General features: G+C 33.9%; 1 protein-coding gene across 1 annotated transcript in view; it reads left to right on the top strand.

Annotated features, from left to right (window-relative positions):
* The first annotated feature begins 2,282 nt into the window (after nucleotides 1-2,282).
* Nucleotides 2,283-21,233, top strand: part of LOC143253433 (beta-galactosidase-like) — a 29,137-nt gene continuing 10,186 nt past the window's right edge. Inside the window, 12 exon segments of the mRNA XM_076507306.1 lie at nucleotides 2,283-2,513; nucleotides 3,031-3,200; nucleotides 4,553-4,667; nucleotides 4,669-4,704; nucleotides 5,679-5,742; nucleotides 6,643-6,737; nucleotides 12,023-12,203; nucleotides 13,824-14,004; nucleotides 17,692-17,732; nucleotides 18,261-18,379; nucleotides 19,768-19,845; nucleotides 20,695-20,778. Coding sequence (XP_076363421.1) covers nucleotides 2,427-2,513; nucleotides 3,031-3,200; nucleotides 4,553-4,667; nucleotides 4,669-4,704; nucleotides 5,679-5,742; nucleotides 6,643-6,737; nucleotides 12,023-12,203; nucleotides 13,824-14,004; nucleotides 17,692-17,732; nucleotides 18,261-18,379; nucleotides 19,768-19,845; nucleotides 20,695-20,778 — 1,251 coding nt within the window. The 5' untranslated portion in view covers nucleotides 2,283-2,426.

The following is a 21,233-nucleotide window of genomic DNA, read 5'->3' as shown; positions in this document are numbered from 1 at the left end:
TAGCTACCCCTGATCACGGTAAATATGATAACATTAATATGGCTTTCTTTTTGGATCATAACTTCTCGTTTATCTTCCTCTTGCTCGTCTTGTCTCGTTTTCATTACTTTTGGTCATCATACAATATTTTCACTAAAGCAGTTAATTAGCATAGAAGTATTTGACTAATTTAGAGTAATTGATGTAACCTTAATTCAAATTACAATCCCTTCTTATATTTTTATACCATTCATTGCTATTAGAGTCTACATGTTGCATCACACCAGAGGCATCAGCTTCATGGGTAGTGTGGGTGTTTGAACTGCCTACAATTTATTAATGCATTGGTACAGATCAGTTTACAAATGCCATTAAACATAAAATCGAAGTAAAGCGTGAAGTATGTGTGCATATAGAAAAACTGAATAGAAGAAAACAAAAACTACATTAAATCATAAAGTTCTCTAATAGCTCTTACTTATATCAAATACAATACTGGTGGCATGGCATTTTTGTTTACATTGTATCTGTTTGTTTATTCATTGTTTAGCACAAAGCTACGCATTGAGCTATTTGGGACTGTATGAACCCTTAGGCTTACTGCTGAGCTACTATGTCTGTGGTGGGGATTGTGTATGTGTATATGAATTGTACTATAGATCTAACAGATTCAAATCTATGGACTCATAGGAAATTTTGTGCATAAATAATTCAGAGAAGAGGTGTTTAAAACCAATAGCGCCCTGAGCCTCATCAATAATTCTCAAGTTAAAGGTAACTTTTAAAAAGTTAAGCATATCTATTGATCCTATGTTTCTGTAGCACTGGGTTGTACTAAATATCTTCTTTTGCATTCTTCCTCAAAGTTAAGTTCACCAAATTTATTTTATTTCTCTCTATAATTCTCAAAATTTAAATGTAATGCTGCTCGAGACAGTTCCTAACGTTATTTGTTTTAGGAGCTAAGTGGATCAAGTGCAAATTAAAAGTCTTCTTGTCCGATTCTCTTACAAGAATAAAAATTTGTTTATAAATTATCATATTGGGTTATCCTTAATGGCAAACTTGGCAGTATATAGTTGTAAGTGGATTCGGCATTATCGTTGCAGCCTATTTACCAATGATCAATGAAACATCAATCACTATTTTATTGTTTCAGAAATCTGAGAGTTTATTGTCAAATTTAAAACAATATTAAGGCCTAAAGAAGCTTAATTTCCACAGATTTCAGCAGAATTTTCACAGAATGCATGTAGAATTTATCTAAAATTTTCAGAAGATTAGCACCAGCATTACATAAAGGGCCTGGCATGGCCAAGCGCGTAAGGCGTGCGACTCGTAATCCGAGGGTCGCGGGTTCGCGCCCGCGTTGCGCTAAACATGCTCGCCCTCCCAGCCGTGGGGGCGTATAAAGTGACGGTCAATCCCACTATTCGTTGGTAAAAGAGTAGCCCAAGAGTTGACGGTGGGTGGTGATGACTAGCTGCCTTCCCTCTAGTCTTACACTGCTAAATTAGGGACGGCTAGCACAGATAGCCCTCGAGTAGCTTTGTGCGAAATTCCAAAACAAGCTAATATATAATAGTAAAAGGGCGTGTCTATGAATCTGCGCGATTGTCATAACTAAGTTGTTCACACGTACTAAATGGACCTTGAGGGTGTGCTCTGGAGTGCTATTACTTAGAAAAGAATATAGGTTTGCTGTATTTTCATGAAGAAAAGCCTAGAAGCCTTAAATTTTGTGCACAAACTAAATGAACCCCGGTGTGCACACCTGTGCATTACTTATCTTATCCATAGGGCAATAATGCATTCTAACAATGGCTAGATATCATATTGATTAATAAGAAAAGAATAAAGGTTTATACTTTTATGTTAAAATAGGATTAGATTACATCACTCTATCAACACGAGCGAAGCCAAGTGCTTGCGTAAATAAGAACATAATTTATTCACAAGATAATAAATAGTTTGTTTGTTTGTTTGTTTTTTGTTTTTATACTTTTATAAGTTTAAATTACATAATTTATTACTTGACCCCATAGAACGAGAAATACACCATCGTATAAGATACACGAACTTCCTCATACTTTCTTGGTTTTCTCACAATTTAATTCATTTTGGTCTTTTGCCATTCATGAAATATCTAATATTTAATACTTCACAAAAGCTGAAAATAATTTAGACAATTAGTTTTAAAAAGTATAATCATATAGTATTCATAACTTTATTACCTCTTCTTGTTGACGTTTTGCTTTGTAGGCTAGACTAGTGGTTAGTCAGTACCAAACTTTGAACTTCTACAGCGTCGTTGTTATCACGTGTCACAGAGGATACCAAACATTTACACGGAAAAGAAAGTAGTGTATTAAACGTTGTTAGTGAGAGGAGGTAGTTTAGATACGAAGTTAACTTAAGATTCATTCTTGAAGTAGTGAACAGCCAGAATGAATAAAATGAATCACATAGTTCTTTTAGTAATTTTTATTACGGTAAAATTACTAGTGCCGCTGGCAAATGGAAATGAAATATGGGTAAGCCTAATTAACTTTTCAGAAATTTTACACTTGAATAATTTACTGATAAGTCATTGTGTATTATTTTAAATAACGTTAAAAGTATAGCTACATAGTTGTACAACTGTACTAATTGTAACAGTATTTACTAAGCACAATTATTTTAACAGTGAGCAGCGAAATCTACGGAATAGTGTATATAATATAAAAATATACATATTTGCATTACGGCATAAGAAATAATATTTTTAACTTGATTGAGAGTTTTTTATTTGTTGGCTTCTGTGTATTGAAGTTGAAATTTATGGCTGACTGGTATTGATACCGTATAAGTTATTAAATTATGGTACTCGGAAATTAACAGCATATAGATTTTTTTTGCTGAAAATTATATTAAAGATAAAACAATACTGTTGTTATAAATTATAGTGCAATTATTTATTGATAAATCAGTCGAAAAAAGTAACAATACAATTTCTTGTTGAATATATGCTAAGCTTTAATAAAATATCATGCATGTTTTAATTTTATGAAGGTGGAACAGTCTCCATCATTCACAATTGATTATACTAACAACTGCTTCTTGAAGGATGGCAAGCCATTTCGCTATGTATCAGGTTCCATGCACTACTTTCGTGTCCCACGAAGCCGTTGGAAAGATAGGATGGCCAAAATGAAAGCAGCAGGTCTAAATGCACTACAGACGTATGTAACAACATTTTAATTCTAATTTCAAAAACTTACCAGGTATTTACACTTAGATTAAATTTTAGTTCTATTGTTGTAATGATTGTACACCATAATTTATAACCCTTTTTCAGTTCTTTTATTTAGATTACTTCACAGCTTAGTACAAGAAATTTATGTAGATCCATCTGGTAACATCCCCCGTTGGTGGACTCAGCAGATAGTCCAATGTGGCTTTGCTATAAGAAAACACACACTATGTGGTAACAACTGATATGTAGTACGTGCAGATCTAGTTCTGTAACTGTGTCTGGCATGAGGTATGTGCAATCCTATCTGATCAGAGACAGCTGATATAAATTGTGTGTGACTCCAGCTGGTGAGAGATAGCTGATGTAAAGTTTGTGTGACCGTATCTGTTGAGAGACAGTCGAAATGAATCTTGTGCAGCTCTATCTGGTGAGATACAGTTGGTATGAAGTGTGTGCAGCTTCTTCTAGTGAGAGACAGCTGACGTGAAGTGTGTATAATAAATTTGTGCCATATAACTATGCTAGTCTGATGGAAACCACAAGTTGTCAGTCTTTGGTTCAAATATGATCTTTATTGATTTTTAGCTGATTTAGATTTAAAAGTGGTTGCTTGTTTGATAGAATTTGAGGTTTGTTATTTAATCAGTTATGGTTTTCGTTTTTCATAAGATGAGTTAGGGAAATATACAAGGAGTATTAAACTGTACTTTTATAATTCTTTAAAGTTCAGAGAAACATGGATTGTGGAAAGCAAACTTGTAATTTAATCTATGAATCTGATATACCATGAAATTATGAAAATCATAGATATATTTTTAATTCAATTTCCAATATATATAAAAAATTAAAAAAACACTCATTGTTTGATATTTGTTTTCTCCATGTTTGTAATAACATATATTTTGTGTGCGAGTTCTTTTTTTCTGACAATGACTGAAGAAGGTTGAAATGTTGTTTGCTCCTCTACTAGTGCTTTCTCTATCTATACCAGCCATTTTTAAATCTATAATTTTTTTCTTGTAGCTTCTATTTTAGGTACACATTGTGAGGTAGATACTTGTGTTTCATCTTTGTGTAACTCTTTAAATTGAGAAAGGTAATGTTGAAACATCAACGAGACATAAATTTGTGGGAAATGTCTTATTTTGAAATTGTTAATTATTATGTCATTGAAACTTAAAACATACTGAGAAGTTTCTCAGTATATAGGATCTGTGATTTAAAATACAAAGTTGGGGAGTAATATGTTATTTATTTGTACCTATCAAGTTGTTGTCAAAGCACAACTAACATGAATGAGGCATATAAAGTACTTAAGGTTTACATTTCCACACATAGATATGTAGAATGGGGCAGTCATGAGGTCCAGCCTGGTTTGTTTTATTTTGAAGGAGATTACGACTTGGTGCAGTACATTAAAACAGCACAAGAGGTGGGGTTACTTGTGATACTTTCGACCTGGCCCGTATATTGATGCAGAGAGAGACATGGTAACCAGTTCTTTTTTAAGAAAGATAACTAATTGTTGTTCTTATCTTTCGGTGTTGTGTATAAGAATTTGAATACAAATAATGGAAAAAATTCCACTACACTATTTTGTGTAATATTTTAAATTTGAAACAAAGAATTAATGGTAAAACTTTATCACCTCTAAATTCATTTGCCAGTGGTATGGTACGAGTTAGCTGAAATTCGTGTATATATACAAGTTTTCATTAGTTACATTTTTCTAGTATTTTTATAACTTCTCTTTCATAAAATAATTATTTGGAGGCACATTTGGTACATATTTTATTATGTTAACAGTAAGTTTCAACTTAAATAAAATAGCCATTGTTGCTGCAGTGTTTGAACTAGTTAAAAACTTTGCACTGTTATAATGAATCTTTGGGAAATAAGGATTTTAGTTTGACAAATGGAAGTAGGAAGTGGTGATTCTTTTAACCAATGATGTTACACTTCATTATAGTTTAAATGCCATACATGGATTCCTCCATCTTGCTTAGCAGATGTGTAAACAAATGTATTATTCTTACATGCTACTGTGATTACACCTGGTCACTGTAGTTTGCTTTATATCTTTCTGATTAACTCACATAAATATTAATTCATTTCTCATCTTTCCTTACTGACTTAATAACAAAAATAGGGTTATTAGTATTTAAAGAGTCTGTGGTGGTTCTTCCAACTGTGTAGTTCAGACAGATTAAATGTCCAGGAGATTTATTAATAAAGTTTGTAGGCTTCTATGCTATGTGCTTTGTTTTACCTAAATTAAAAGAAAAAATAACATATTTTGTACTTTTGTCAAAATAAATGCTTTAAATGCTGATGTATTTGTTTTAATTTGCCAGTGTATTCATCTACACAAATTTTTTATGTATGTTTTGATTTAAAAACTACTATCATAAAACCTTTTAGTGTTATTTGAAGAACAAAAGGTAACAACAGTTTATAATTCAAGGGAGGTCTGCCATTTTGGCTACTTGGAGTAAAGAGGGACATAAAACTCCGTTCCATGGACCCAGGTATGCTGGTGTGTTTGACTGTGGTAATTTTGTTATATTTTAAACTGTCTGCTGCTAGTTAGGTTAATATGTACCATATTCTGTATTTTTGTTTTTATTTGGTACACAGTAATTTTGAATAAACGTTTTTAGATAAATTAAACTACTTTATTGTGAGTTATTTAAATTATATTTACTAGAAAACTTTTCAAAGTTTGTAGATTTACCAACTAGATTCACTTTATAGCAAAAATAACACATTTACTGTAGAATGTCATTAGAACTTTTAGGAGTTATGTAAGCTTAGCTTATTTTATCAAGGTTAAAAAATATCTCAGGAGTCCACATCTCTAAAGCATTCTCAGATATTTGATGTGATTGGAATTTATATTTTATTATTATTATTATTGTTTGGATGCTACTATTATCATTTGAGATATGGGAACAGTGTGTCTTTTTATTTCTGTCTTGTAGAGGCAGCAACTTTACATGGAGATGGATAAAATACATGGTTTGTGTTCAGCCTTCTATTTTGATGCTGCTGTGATTCTCTAGTTACGTTTTGATTTTCATCATAAAATAATGTACCATTCCACTAATCATTTAATCATTCATGATTTTCATAAACTTCTCACTTGTTTGTTTTATCAGTTTTTACCTATAATTCTGCAATAATTGTATTATTATGCTTATATGTTGGAATATTTTGGTTAATTGGATTGTAAGATGTAACAGTTGTTTATCACCAGAGGGGTGCATCTGCCAATAGAAATTAACTCGTAACATAACTCTTACAATAGTAGTACTCTTATTTCTGTGTTTTGAGTAAATATTAAAGATGTGGAATTGTTTTTTTAAATCTGTTTACATGTCGAATATTATTTTCCTTTCATAGAACAAACTTTACCATTGTGTTTTTAGAGTACATGTACTATGTGGATCGATGGTTCAGCAAGCTGTTACCAATGATTTGGCCTTTACTGTACTCTAATGGAGGCCCAGTCATTGCTGTTCAGGTGAGCACTGGGTCTATAGATGATAGAAGATAAAATGAGAGTTTTTAAAAATAATTTTTATTTTTTAAGGAGTACAATTATGAGAAATTACAAGATAAAGTAAAAAAGGTTATGAATCATGGTAAATACAGTACTGATGACACCCTTCTTCTGACACTAGAGATATTTTGGCCAAGTAGAATATGACAGACAGCTGTGACTGAGATACTGTTTGTATTACCAAATGGTGTGGATTATATTACGTTTGTGAAATGCAATTTTTATCAGTTTAAGTCAGTTGTAAATCAGCTATAATTAGGAGAAGGATTAATAGCACATTATAATTATTATTTATTGTGAGATAAAGTGAACAATCATTTGGACATGAAACTTGATATTGTTAAATGATTTTTGTTTAGCTCTAGTTTTTTAGTTAATTATAGTTTATTCTATAATTAAATTAAAAAGTTTACACATATATAAGATTAGTAAATTTTGTATTACATACCAAATCTGTTAAAAACTTGCTCTTACTTTAGTATTATTAATATATTTTAAGAAACTTTTGATACCATTGATATGTTTTTTCATACTTTTATACGATAAGACCCGTATCTGTTGAATTAGCTGGTACATCTGTTAAAATGTGATATTAATTAGAAATACATTTATGTCACTAGAGTTTGTGATTATAACTTGATGAAAATGAAACACACACACACCCTAAACAGTATGTGTTTTATTCTGACATCTTTTTCTCACAGAACCAACCAACTTTGAATTGCAACACCAACATTTTGTTTGTGTATTTATGGATACTGCAGGGAAAAAAACCTTAAATTTCTTCTGGTAGTAACTTACTGTCCTATTAAGGTTGTATTTAGTCAATAACTAACTAGTGAACGTTATTAGTGTGATTTTCTCATCTCTTTTCATGTTATCCATTACACTTGCAGTAATTGGAGTAGGAAGTTGGAAGGTGAAATTTCTGTAGGTTGTAGTCAAAGTAGCTGTTGACTTGAGTTAAATATTTCCTTGCAACTACAATGTTTTCTCAAAAAATTCTCCCAAAGTGGTACATTGAAGAGCTTTAATAGTGGAATAATTCTTAAAATGTATTGTGTACTAATTCCCTGACATTAATTTTCACACCTGGTTGGAGAGTGTGTGTAGGCTTGACAGTTGTTTCCATAATGGATTTTTCTCAACTGTTGTTCCTCTCACTGTAGATTTCTGTACATGGTGAGGGGACCTCCCAGGAAAGGTTCTATTCTATCAGTTTACCTCCTCTGGGATTTAAACATCCCCCCACGTGTTTGTAGTGTGTGGCAACCCGTGAAGGGGAGGAGAAGATCCTGGTGGTTGAGGGGTCCAACCCTAACACACCACTTTGGCCTTGAATCCCTGTAGATGGGTGGACTTGGGGTAGCCCCCCTTGGGTCATTGGCTGGTCCACTTGGGCTAGGGTCAGCCAAGTACCAGTGGCATTGTTGGTTGATCAGCATGTGCCCACCCTGTCTTTGCCACACGACACGTCCTTGGAGGCCATAGCCATCTGTGTTTCCTTGGGTCGTACCATTACTATTTTAGTCTCTACCTGTCACTTGGGGAGACTTATGATCAATCAGACTTTGATGCTTTCATTGAACAGTTGCTGTCTCCCTTTTTAATCCTGAGGGACTTTAATGGACATCATCCCCTCTAGGGAAGTGCTGATACTGATAGGAGAGGTCACTCCATAGAGCATATGCTCTCTGATCACAACCTTTCTCTTTTCAATACTGATTCTTCTACTTATTTTCATACACCTAGTCAGTCCTTTACTGCTATTGATCTTTCAGTTTGCTTCCTTTCACTATTCTCCCATTTTTCATGGAGGGTTGACAATCTTTGAAGCAGTGATCATTTTCCTATAACTTTGAGAGAGACTGACTGTGGTCAATGCCGCCCAACCCACATAAAGCTGTGGAAGCTGGATCAAGCAAACTGGCCCTCTCTTGCTGCTCTTGCAGAACTTGATTCTGCCATTATCTGTCAGCCATCAATAGACGACTGTGTGGCAGTAGTAACTGACTGTATTATACAGGCAGTTGCTCAGTGTATTCCTAAAACCTCAATACATTTTCTATGATATCCTTGTCTGTGGTGGAATCCTGCATGGAAGGCTCAAAAATGGGCCTGGGATACTTTTTGTAGGTATTCCACACTCTCGCACCACATTGCTTTCCAGCAGGCCTGTGCACATGCTTGGTGGGTAAGATGTCAAAGCCAGAAGGAATCTTGGATTAAGTTCACAACCAGCATATCTTCTACTACCAGTTCCAAAGTCATATGGGAAAAGATTCTAAAGGTGATGGCCAGAAAATAGCTGATACTCTAGATGAAAGCTTTTCCTGGGTATCTAGCACTTCTGCTTCTTCCTTCACCTTCTTAGCCATCAAGACTCAAGCAGAACAAACATCTCTGTCCTTTAAGTTCTTGGAGTTTATCTTTGACCATAAGCTGACATTTATACCATACATCAAGCAGCTATGGGTCAAATGTACAAGAGCATTGAACATTCTCTATGTCCTCTCTTCCACCACCTGGGGATCGGATTGATGATCTATGCTAAAGATATATCATGCTCTTATTAGTTTGAAACTTGCCTATGGATCACTGGTCTATGGGTCTGCTAGGACTTCGGCCTTAAAGATGTTGGACCCCATTCATCATCAAGGACTTCAGCTCTGCACTGGGGATTTCCACACTTCCCCAGTTCAGATCTTATATGTAGAGTCTTGTGAACATTCTTTGCACTTCCACTGTTTGCAACTGTCTTTACTATATGCTTCAAAACTTTGTTCCTTACCAAAGCATCCCACCTGAGGTTGTGTTTTCCTTCCTTAGTGGACCATACTTTTTCAGAACAGACGATCTGCCATTCCTTCTTTTGGCCTTCGTATCCAGGCACAGTTGGATGAATTGGGTCTGTCCTTGGATAACATTGCTGTATCCACTGGTCAGCCCATCCCACCATGGCTTCTTATGGTCCCCCAATGTGACCTATCTTTAAGTCATCTGAGAAAAGCAGACACTCCTGATTGGAAATACTGTTTGTTATTTGCTGAACCTCTTTCGAACCATCCTTCCATTCCTATTTATACAGATGGTTCAAAATCAGGTGACGGTGTGGGCTCTGCCATGGTTTGTTGTGGTTCAGTGGTTGCGTGCAGAATCCCCTTTACAGCTTCTGTGTTTACTGCTGAACTGTACACCATTTCTCTTGCCCTGGATCACATAGAAGCTAAGCAGTATTCAAACTGCACTATTTATATTGACTTGCTTAGTTCTCTACTGGCCCTGGAATCGCTTCACCTTAGTTCACACTTTGTTCTCGCAGATATTCAAAATTGACTGGCCTATTTCTCTTTGACATCTATTTCTATCCAGTTTTTCTGGATACCAGGCCACGTTGGTATTCCTGGGAACGAGGTCACAGACACAGCAGCTAAATCTATCTGCTCTGCCACTATCACTGCTGTGCCTGTTCCATACATAGACTGTGGTCCTGTATTCAAGGCTCGGCTCCGTGCCATTTGGCAGTGGGCTCGGAGTGAGTAACGTGAAAACAAGCTTTTCTAAATAAAACCCTATATTGGACTTTGGCCGTCTTACTTCCATGAGGATCAGAAAGAGGAAGTTGTTCTAACTAGACTACATATTGGTCACAGTTTTTTAACTCATCATTTTCTTTTATCTCAATGATGCACTAATGTGTTGTCTGTGTGATACTGAGGTCACAGTAAACCACATTTTACTTTCTTGCTGCCGTTATGACTCTCAACGATGGCACCATTTTCACCATATTCTTTCCCAAGGTTTGTCCATAACATTAGACAGCATTATTGTTGATGGTGACATTGTCTACCTTGGAAATATTTTTAGTTTTTTAAAGGCCATCAATCTTTTTAATGCTGTATAAGTTTTTTAATTTATACATTAGACCTTTTTAATGAGATTCCCTTTTAAGAATCACAGTCTATCTAGTTCGATTTGAAATTAGAAAATGGCTGTAAAGTCAAATAACTTAACTAGGACTAGAAAGGCAAACTTCATTTGACTAACACTTTTGTTCGAACTACCTGTTAGTCATCCTGGTGAGTTATTATTAAAATTTTGCTACTAGTCTTAAAATTTTTATTACTTTTTGAAAATGGTCATAATGTCAAGTAACTTGGAACCAGGACTGGAAAGGCCAAAACTTAAGGTGACTGACTGTGGTTTTTGTACTTACCTGTTAGTCTTCCTGGCAGCTTCAGATAATTACCACTTGTATTGCTGTAGTTTATCTCTTAATGCTGTAGACAAGATGTAAACATAGGTTTTATGTTGTTATTTTTACTTTGTTTTGTTTTACCTTAAATTCCGTTTATAAATTTCCTAATTTTACTTTAATTTTAACTTTTTACTGAATGTTTGGCACAGATAGCTTAGCTGCTTTGTGCCATAAAACACCAAATCAACCAACCAACTAATCAACTGTTGTTATTCCTAATATCTGGTATAGTATTTATTAGTCTTATAACACTGTCATCAGAAATGAAGAAGAAAGCTTGAGTATACAGTATTTGATAAAAATTATTTCTATTGCTACAGTTGATCTTGTAACTGAAATCTTTAAATTATCAGTTGTTTTGACATTTTCATATTTCAATTTAAAAAAATACAGTTTCTTTATGTAACTCACCACTTTCGTTTTGACTGGATGCCTCAACTGTAAGCATGTACTAATCCTTTTATAAAGTTTGCCAGTTAAATCTACACCTTGTTTTTGTTTTTAGTCAGTTTTTCACATGTTTTCCTATTACAGCACTTGGCATAAAAAAACTGACCAATACAGTCTAAAAATTGCTCATTCTGTATGTAAAATGTACATAGGAAACTGCATCACTTATTAGAAGTGTTATTTGCAATACTGATATATTTGTTCTCAATTTTTTGTATGTTTTTAAGGACTCTCTGACCAATGCAATCATGGACCTGCAACCACGTTGGTACATAAATAGGTTAGAAAAATGTATTTAATCAGTTGATGGGGATGGGCAGTTTCAGGGCTAAATATATAATTTTTGCGTTTCATGACCAACACTTGGTTGATAGTGTTTGGAGCTGTTATATTGAAAATTAAGTAAGGTGTGATTTTCAGAGTTCCAACTTTTTATTTTTACATCTCCCACAATTTTTTAATAAACCAGTAGATCAGACAAATTTGTATGAAAATAGCTTAATTCTTGAGATTATGACAATTTCTTTATCACTATCAGGTAGAAAATGAATATGGAAGCTATTTGGCCTGTGATTTTGCTTACACTGCTTATTTAAGAGACCTTTTCATAAAGTTTCTGGGTGACAACATTGTGTTATTTACCACCGATGGCTACTCGGACTCTGACTTGATGTGTGGAAAGATTGATGGAGTTTTCTCAACTGTTGACTTTGGAATTGGTAAGAGTAAACATTCACTTATTTTCTTGCTGTCTTTCTGTACCATTTAATATAAATATTCATGGCAACAAAATTACTTTCTGTGATTTGTACATGCGTACTGTATTTTGTGTGCTGGTTTAGTATTTATACTTGCTAGTTAAATAGTATAGAACAAAGTAAAGATACGTTTTATTCCACCACTGAGTGCGTCATCAGACTGGTTTGGTGGTAAGTGTTCATGCTGTGAATCTTAGGGATCTTAGTGTTCACCCCATTGATGCAAAAAAATGTGCGACTTTTGGGAATGTGGTTATGCTATAAGAATTCAGTATTTGGTGAAACAAGTTTGCACCAAATACTGTTGACTAGCTGCCTTCCTCCTATTTTATTGGTTCAAAATTGGAGACAGTTGTGAACAGCTTTACACAAAAGTATAATAACATTTGGACATTGTAATGTGAGTAAGACATATTAGCATTTGACAAAATAATCTAACTTTTTTTTGTCTTTACATGTAATAATTTTCTAATGTGTCCAAGAAAGCTTAAATATTTCTGTATGTTGTTTTAATGTGATGCAGTGATTAATTGTTCTTGTGAGTTCAATGAGAAAACAATGAAAAGTCAGTATCTTTAGTTTATTTTTATTTTGAATAAGTTTTTTAACTAATATATAATTTTTTTCAAACAATCAATTATTACTTTTTGCATATTATTCTACTCGTATCTTAATTCAGGTTAGATATGATTTCTCTATGTATTGTTTACTCGGTTTTATGTGAAAACAGAATGATGAGAAATCCTTTCCACTTAATGAAAGCATTTTATTTTTTCTACTACAAGTTACATGGTTTTATGTAACAAACCCAGTGTTCAATGAGTTGTAGCCGTAACATAGTAATTCCACTTGCCATTTTTCTTGTATGTACTTGGTATCTCTATTACTGTGTTACCAATATAACTGAAAAATTACAGCTGTAAAGAAAATGATGGTTACACAATAACTTAGATAAGTTAGAGAGATTTTGGAAAACAAATACTCACTGATGAAGCTCTTACAGATTTGTTTATGACGTGTGGTTATGAGATATAAAGGTGTTTTATCTTAGTGGAACAAATAGGCTTATTTAAGCTGTATGGTTCCAAGCTGTATATTTGTTATCTGTCTTGGTTGTTGCTTTGTTTGGTATAGGGCTTCAAATGTACAATTATTTGAAAATTTGTTTTGCTAAGAGGAACCGTGGTTGTTTTAGGTTGTCTGTAGTTTCACATGGTGCCACTCCCAAGATGGTGAACTGTATGATCATCAAAATGTTGAAATAGCTATTTGTCATGTAGTTAATTACAGGTTAATGTCAAATATGATAATTTCTCTTCAGTAACAGTAAACCAAACCATGTAATAGTGTTATTGGTTACTGTATATTTATAGTTTAGTATTATTACTGATTACAGCTATATTATTGTTTATTTGCAAGTCATAATTGTAAGGCTTATTATTTACAAGTTTATTGACAGGTTTTGGTTATAATAGTAGTTACTGAAAGGTTATTTATGAATGAAATATTTCACTCGCAACTACAGTGTAAACTATGAGTGTATTCTGTTAAATTGTAACAACACTTTTTAATTTTTATCAGAAACAAACGTTACTCATGCTTTTCATCATCAAAGGCTTCACCAGTCAAGAGGACCACTGGTCAATTCAGAGTTTTATCCAGGTTGGCTTGACCACTGGGGCTACCCACATGCCAATGTCAGCACTGAGTCTGTGTGTGAAACGCTTGAAGAAATTCTTTCCATGGATGCATCTGTCAATATGTAAGAATCTGTAATTAAAATAATTTTTTTTTGTGAAAAAGTACATTTAAACATTTTCTGGGAGGTGTTAACCCTACTGATTCACCTATTACATACAGCATTTTATCTTTGTAGAATAAAAGGTTATTTTACAGAACAGGTTGCATTGTCAACCTTTATTCAGATATAATGCAAGCTTACGTGAAATTATTTGTATAGTAAAAAATGAACAGTATGCTTAAAGAATCTCTCGTATGTGTTAGTCTTTGTCATTGTGTTTCCATCTATGGAGAAGCTGAAAAACATTGTTTCCAAGGTGATAATTTGCATACCACTAGCCTTGAGCTAACTCTTACCTAAATTCAGTTATTTAACATGAACTGTGCTAATATCACCATGCAATAAAATCTTTCCACCAATAGGAGGGTGACACAACCTCCATGAGCAGTAAGTAACTTCATTCTTTCCCTTGACTCAGTCTGGAAAATGTTTTAAATTTCTTATTCAATTATGTGAGATTTGAAATAGTTTCCGACACTTTTCATTTTGTTTCACTAATTTCTTTCGTGACTGAAGACATAAAAGTCAATTTTGTTTGTATTTGCATTTTGTAAATATTTGCCCATGATAACTTTTGAAGTGGCAGTGACTCTTTTCCTAACACAAGGTCTTTTTTTATTGACAGGAGGGAGTCACATGTATACAGGGTGGATGTAAGGGTCACTGTCTGATGTGTTGTTGATTCCCTTGCTTGATCTGTGAGCAGACATTCTCACCATTTTGAGTTCTTCCTTGACCTTGTTTTACAGATGTTTCTTTCTTTCTCTTTACCCTTTACCTTCTTATCCTACCCTTATATTACCATATGTTACTCATACCCATAACTCTTTTTTCTTTCCTGATAATGGCCCGGCATGCCCAAGCACGTTAAGGCGTGCGACTCGTAATCCGAGGGTCGCAGGTTTGCATCCCCGTCGAGCCAAACATGCTCGCCCTTTCAGCCGTGGGTGAGTTATAATGTGACGGTCAGTCCCACTTTTCGTTGGTAAAGAGTAGCCCAAGAGTTGGCGGTGGGTGGATGACTAGCTGCCTTCCCTCTAGTCTTACACTGCAAAATTAGGGATGGCTAGCACAGATAGCCCTCGAGTAGCTTTGTGCGAAATTCAAAAACAAACAAACAAACTTTCCTGATACACATACTTTTATAATCCACACTGTCTGGTTTTTCAAATAACTTTACACCTATACTACTGTGCTTCATCCTTGTTGTTCACTGACCTCCTTTATTCTGGCTTACATCTGTTCTTTTTTTCAGTTATTCATCTTGCAGTCTTGGAAACTTTTTCTTTACAAGCTAGAAGAGATAAACTTTACTTCTTCTGTGTTTAGTGTTCAGTTTGTACATTTTTCTCTTCTTTACTACCATCCTGCATTACCTCCTACTTATCTGGAGAGATATGTTCTTTTCATTACATGAAACTATTCTAGTTTTTCTGATCTACTATGCCTTACTTGTCTCCTCTTTTGGTACTTGTTGGGTGGGGATACTTTTCCATCTTATGTACACCTCCCTCACACATCTTTCCATTGTTTTCATTAGGCTTCTTTTACTTGCCCATAGGTCTTCAGGGATATTTACCACATTACTGGAGACCCAGTCTGTGGTGGCCCAACATCTGGCCCAATTGTATACTATAGTTTCTTGTCTTTCTTTCTTTACCATTCTATTCCTACTTCTAGGCCTTCTGACTCTACATACCCCTGCATACCTTTTTATGAGCTCCCCAGCCTTATTTCCTTTCTATCCTTATCTTGAGATAACTGCTTGTCACATTGATGTTTACCCTTACAAGTTTGGCCCTGAGGGTCCCACTTGTCTATATCATTTTGCAGATCAGGGCTGTGATTCCATGTCTGTTCTCATGCCTGCCCTCCATTTGTTACTTCTGTATGTGTTTTTCAACTTTCTTCATCAGTCTTGGTCTTTACCTGTTTTCCTGCCAATATTTAAATCTTTTGTTCCCAAAGTTTGCTTTCTTTGCACTCTACTTTTGGAACCTTTTGTCTTCCCTAATGCCAATCTTGTTGGGCTATGAACACGTAATGCCTCCAAAAGTATTTGCAGGTACCTTGGAATTCTTTAAAACTCTGATGTCGTCCATTGTGTGTTTATTTCTCCTCCATTTAATGACTTTTATTAGTACTTTGACTGTGTTATCACCATGGTGGGACATCCCTTTGTTCTCTACCTGACAGAATATCAATCTGATCACAGATGGTTCTCTGTTGGGATTGGTTGTCTGTCTAAGTGACCTCGTGTGTGGAGTTCCCATGAAGCTCTCATTTCACATCCACATAATAAAACTTCCTGTGGCCTTGTATTGTTTTGTGTGTGTGGCTTAGATTATTCATTGTTATTTGACATAAGCATTTCCCTTATTGTTTTTTCACTTTTCATCACATTACTTTCTCCATCTGTTTCACTTTCTTCCACCTCAATTTCACCCACCCTTGAATGGGATCTTTTGTTATCTTCTTCATCTAACTGTTTTGTTTCCTGCAAGGTTTTTTTTTATTCATTCTAGTTACTACTCTACACTCCATATCATCTTTGAGAATGGTAAGTACAATTTCAATTTTTAAATCCATTCTGTCTTTATTAGATCCATTCAGGTGGCTGGTGCTGTCTCTGGTTATTTTTCCAAAGTGCCCATTTAGCCAGGATAATGGAAAGCACTCAGCTCAGACCAATCACTCTGGTTCTGCCAGTGCTCACCACTGTGATATACATGATCATTTGAGGTATCCTTGCAGTATTCATTATTACTCATTTGTCCAGTCCAGATCATATTGATTCCATGGAGAAGTGTTCTGTCGAGTTATTTGGCTGTCGTTTGACAGCTTTTAAAGATTATAAATTCACAGTGACATTGCCCCATCTCCACTGAAAGACCTTTGTGGATGATGGTTTGTTGGGGATCCAGACATTTCTGTGTCTCTTTGATGCTAATTCTTCTCTTTTCATCAAGTAGAGCACAGGAGACCCTTTCGACTTAATAGTTCTTAGCTGTAGGGATTATGGTCCATGGAAAATCCCCACTGATTGGGGTTAACACAACATGGGGAGACATGGAGCTTTGTTAACACTGTTGTTACAGTAAAGGGTACCCCTTAAAATACCACTAAACTATTATACCCTTCTCCTACAGCTATAGTCTGTTCAGTAGAGTTAAGGTGAGCACATGGTTGTGTCCCAACCTTGCTACACATACTGGCTCCTTGACCACTTATGTTCAAGTGCTTGAATAGTCATGTTCTTGTTTCACTAGTCACTGTAACACTTGAGGCTCATTTGTTCCTTTCTTTTATCCTGGTCATGATGAGATGAGGTGTTCTATGGATGTGTCCCTATGTAAACCCTGCTATTGGATATCTCATGATACTGATTTTCTGTTCAGAAGATAGGAGCTCATTTAAGTTTTAAATATATTGTACTGGTCCTTCCACAACCAACCCTTTCCACTTTAAGTACATCTTACTATTCTTCCTTCATCAAAGATTGAAATTATCACAAGTGCATAAGAGGGGATACTGTGTATAAATGTTGTCACCCTTCTGTTGGTGGGGAGTTTTTGTCATTATGTTTCAGTACAGTTTTTTTATTATCTAAAAACTAAATGTATAATTTTGTTTTTCTGTCTTCTGCAGATACATGTTTCATGGAGGAACTTCTTTTGGGTTTAGAAGTGGTAAGTTTTTTTCAATAACTCAAAAATTTTCATTTGCTTTTCTTACAGACTGGAATTTATAATTTTTGTTGTTGTTGTTAAAAAGATTAACAAACTTGTGGTTGTTTCTTAAACATTGTCAATCTCAAATTAGAATTTTCTTTCATTTGTACTTTTTTGAAATTCAGAATACAGAACTATCTGGAAAAATAACTTAAAGCTTGGTAGTGTTTGTTTTAAAGTTTGCCATTAAATAAATAATTTTCCATAGTATTAACGTTTTTCTTATTATAAGATGTTTTGTAATAATTTATATAATGTATATGTTATTGTGTGTATGTCCGTGTATTTTTACAAAACTGATAAGTACAAGACTTCTAGGTTAATGTAATTTTTAGGCTTTGAGAATGTTTAATGTTGGATATTACAAAAGCAATTTTAATTACTTCTCTTCTAAGAGAAAGAAGTTCATTTCAGAAATGTATCAGTGGATGAAATTTTATTGCTGTTACAAGGTTCAAATAGGTGTTTTCTCTTGTATTTCTGTAGGTGCTGGTCTTGACCGCATTTTCAAAGTTACTCCAACCAGTTATGACTATGATGCACCTTTATCTGAAGCTGGAGATCCTACTGAAAAATATTTTAGTATGAGAAAAGTTATTGGCAAGGTTTGTGCTACTGGTGTTTGTGTAACTAACTTGTTAGTTTGTTCAAAATGTTTGTGTAAAATTACTTGTTGAAGCCAGTTTTACATGTTTATCTGTGAGAAAATTTCTTAATGTTTGGATTATCTTGAAGTCTCCAATTTTAAAACGTGTGTCTGTCTGTGGATGTAGTAACAATAATGAAGATACAAGTAAGAGAGAGGAGTATTTGACGTATATATAAAGGGATGAAAGTTGTCAACAACCACAAAACAATGAAGTGAAAACATCTTAAAAATGTAATCCAGAAATGTGAAAAGACAAAGTGTGCATGTGTGTGTATTCATCAGCTTGGGTAAAAATTGGCTGTGCAGTAACAGATGAAAACATTCAATATTGTTAAAGGCTGTACCTGTGATTTATTGAACAAAACTATTCATTCACTGTCTTCAACTAATTATAGGAAGGTAGTTTGAAATAATAAAACCAAATAAAGAATAAATAACCCATCCACGGTAAACCTAAGAAATTTGGAGTACTAATAGTATAGAAATAATTTATGATGTATTAAAAGTAAAATAAATGAAAAAATTGGGAATATTTTAGTAATAAGGATTACATTCTCCAACCGTACTTAGTTAAAAAACAGAATCCCTCTTTCTTGATTGAAACAAGTAGGAAAATATACCAGTTTAATTTGATCATGGTATTGGTATGTTTGTTTATCTTAATCACGAAAGTGTATTACGAGGCAAGAAATATATCAATTTATAGTGTTTTGTTTGATTGTCAGTAAATGCTGGCCTGGTGGTTAGGACATTACTCATAATATGTGGGTTGCAGGCTCAAACCCCTGTCATGTTGAACACGATCACCCTTTCAGCATTTGGTAAAAGAATAGCCTCAGAATTTGTGGTGTTGACTAGCTGCCTTCCCTCTGCTATGTTAAGAATGCCTAGTACAGATAGCTCTCATGTGGCTTTGCACAAAATCGTAAACAAACCAAACCGAGTGAATGCATTAAAAACCTCGTGAGATTGGTTTCTATGTGCTAATCAGTTAAGTAATTCCCTAGTGAAACAACCAAAATAAATATTGATAATAAATTAATCCGTCTTTTCAAGATATGTTACTTTTAGCCTGTGTTTTGCTATTTGTATGACTTTAGTTTGTTACACAGAATTAAATAGAATCTGAAATATTACCATAATTTTTCCAATGCTTCATTTTTTAATAGTATTTTTAAACATTGGAGTGTGGTAACTTTTGTTTATTTATTATTCCTGTTTGTTTGTTTTCAGGTGTCTAATATTTACACTTGTGTATTCATTCTTCATGTAATGTGTTTTTGTTTTTTTTAAAGGTTTGATTGTAATTCTATCCTCATGTTTTTACAATGGTTTACTTTTCAGTTTTTACCTCTTCCATCAGAACCAGTGCCTGGGCCGAGTGTGAAACTTGCTCTTGGAACTGTGGACATGAAGACCACTGTAAGATTTTCAAATTAACTTAAATCATATAAAATTGAAATGTATAATAATCATGCTAGAGTTTAAAAGCATGAGTTCTCATTTGTTAGTTTTGATAAGATAACACTGAATCTGACAAGCAAGTTATAGTTCTGTATAAAATGTTTACGTTATATGACGAACAACTTAAATACATAACATTCATATTGATTAAAAAAAAAGATGTGAATGTTATACAAAAATAGCTATTTGTCACAATAGACTTGACCAAAACAACATGTACTTCCTAGAAACAACTGAAGTGCATGTGGTTCTTGGGCAGAGACAAAGCAAGGTGTTGTTCCTAGGGACATTCAACAGTATTTAGTTGAGACTGATACAAAAATTTGAATACTTTATTTTTAAGATGTGGGATACCAACTTTCACATATACCCACATTTTTGTGTGATAGCTGTCAATAAACTATATATCTTGTAATTCACATTTTATCACTGTAAGTGACTTCTGTAATTCTTTGGTTCACTCTTCTAAGCAGCAGTGAAGAGATGTGCATTCAATGAAACTGGTCTACTACAAAGGAAGTAAGCAAAACGAAGAGTGGGCTATTTATGGCTCAACTTAATTTATGGATTCTTTCTTTTCTTCACTGAAATTAAACATTTTAGTGAAGAGGATAATAAATTATAATTAACATGTATAATGTATTCTTCATAACTTTTCTCTTAGTGAAGTTTTCAGTATAATGTTCGTGTTTAGTTAATCAGAGAAATTAGAATGTAGTAGATGAGTAAATGAAATAGGAACTGTTTTTAATGTCTGTTGATTTACTTATTTTTGTATTCTGAATTACTGAATGTTCTCTCTTTCAGTGGTTTCCTTTGTTGGACTTTTTGCCTTACATGGTACAATCTTTCAAAAGTAAATACCCTTTATCATTTGAGGATATTGGGCAGGTAACTGTTTCTTTTCTTTAGGTTTTAAAATGTGAAGTTTTTAGTGCTGTGGTTTCATAAGTAATTGTAGAAAAGGTAATTCATGTCTTTGTTCTTTTTTCCAAGAATATGTGAAACTGATTGATTAAAAAACAAACAACAACTCGAAACCATTTTTGAAAATGTTTGGTAAGCATCAATATATTTTGATATTTAGGTGTATTTTGTATTATACATATATCTTTCTAGCATTACTTAATTATTCAAGATAAGTACTTGTTATTACTAGGTTACTGAATGTTTCTTGGGTTGTGTTAAAACATGCATATTTACTTTGTCATTATTTTATTTGTAGAGTTGTATTAAAAGCCTTGATTGGGAAATAGAAGTTGTCTTAAAGTATTCTTGTGTCTGCTAACATCTTTTATCAAGTAGAATAATGTTGCATTTAAATTATATAGTTTTAATTTTAATAA

Source organism: Tachypleus tridentatus, chromosome 6, assembly GCF_004210375.1.
Source record: "Tachypleus tridentatus isolate NWPU-2018 chromosome 6, ASM421037v1, whole genome shotgun sequence".
In the NCBI taxonomy this organism is placed as follows: domain Eukaryota; kingdom Metazoa; phylum Arthropoda; class Merostomata; order Xiphosura; family Limulidae; genus Tachypleus; species Tachypleus tridentatus.
This window is presented reverse-complemented; position numbering and strand designations above follow the sequence as displayed.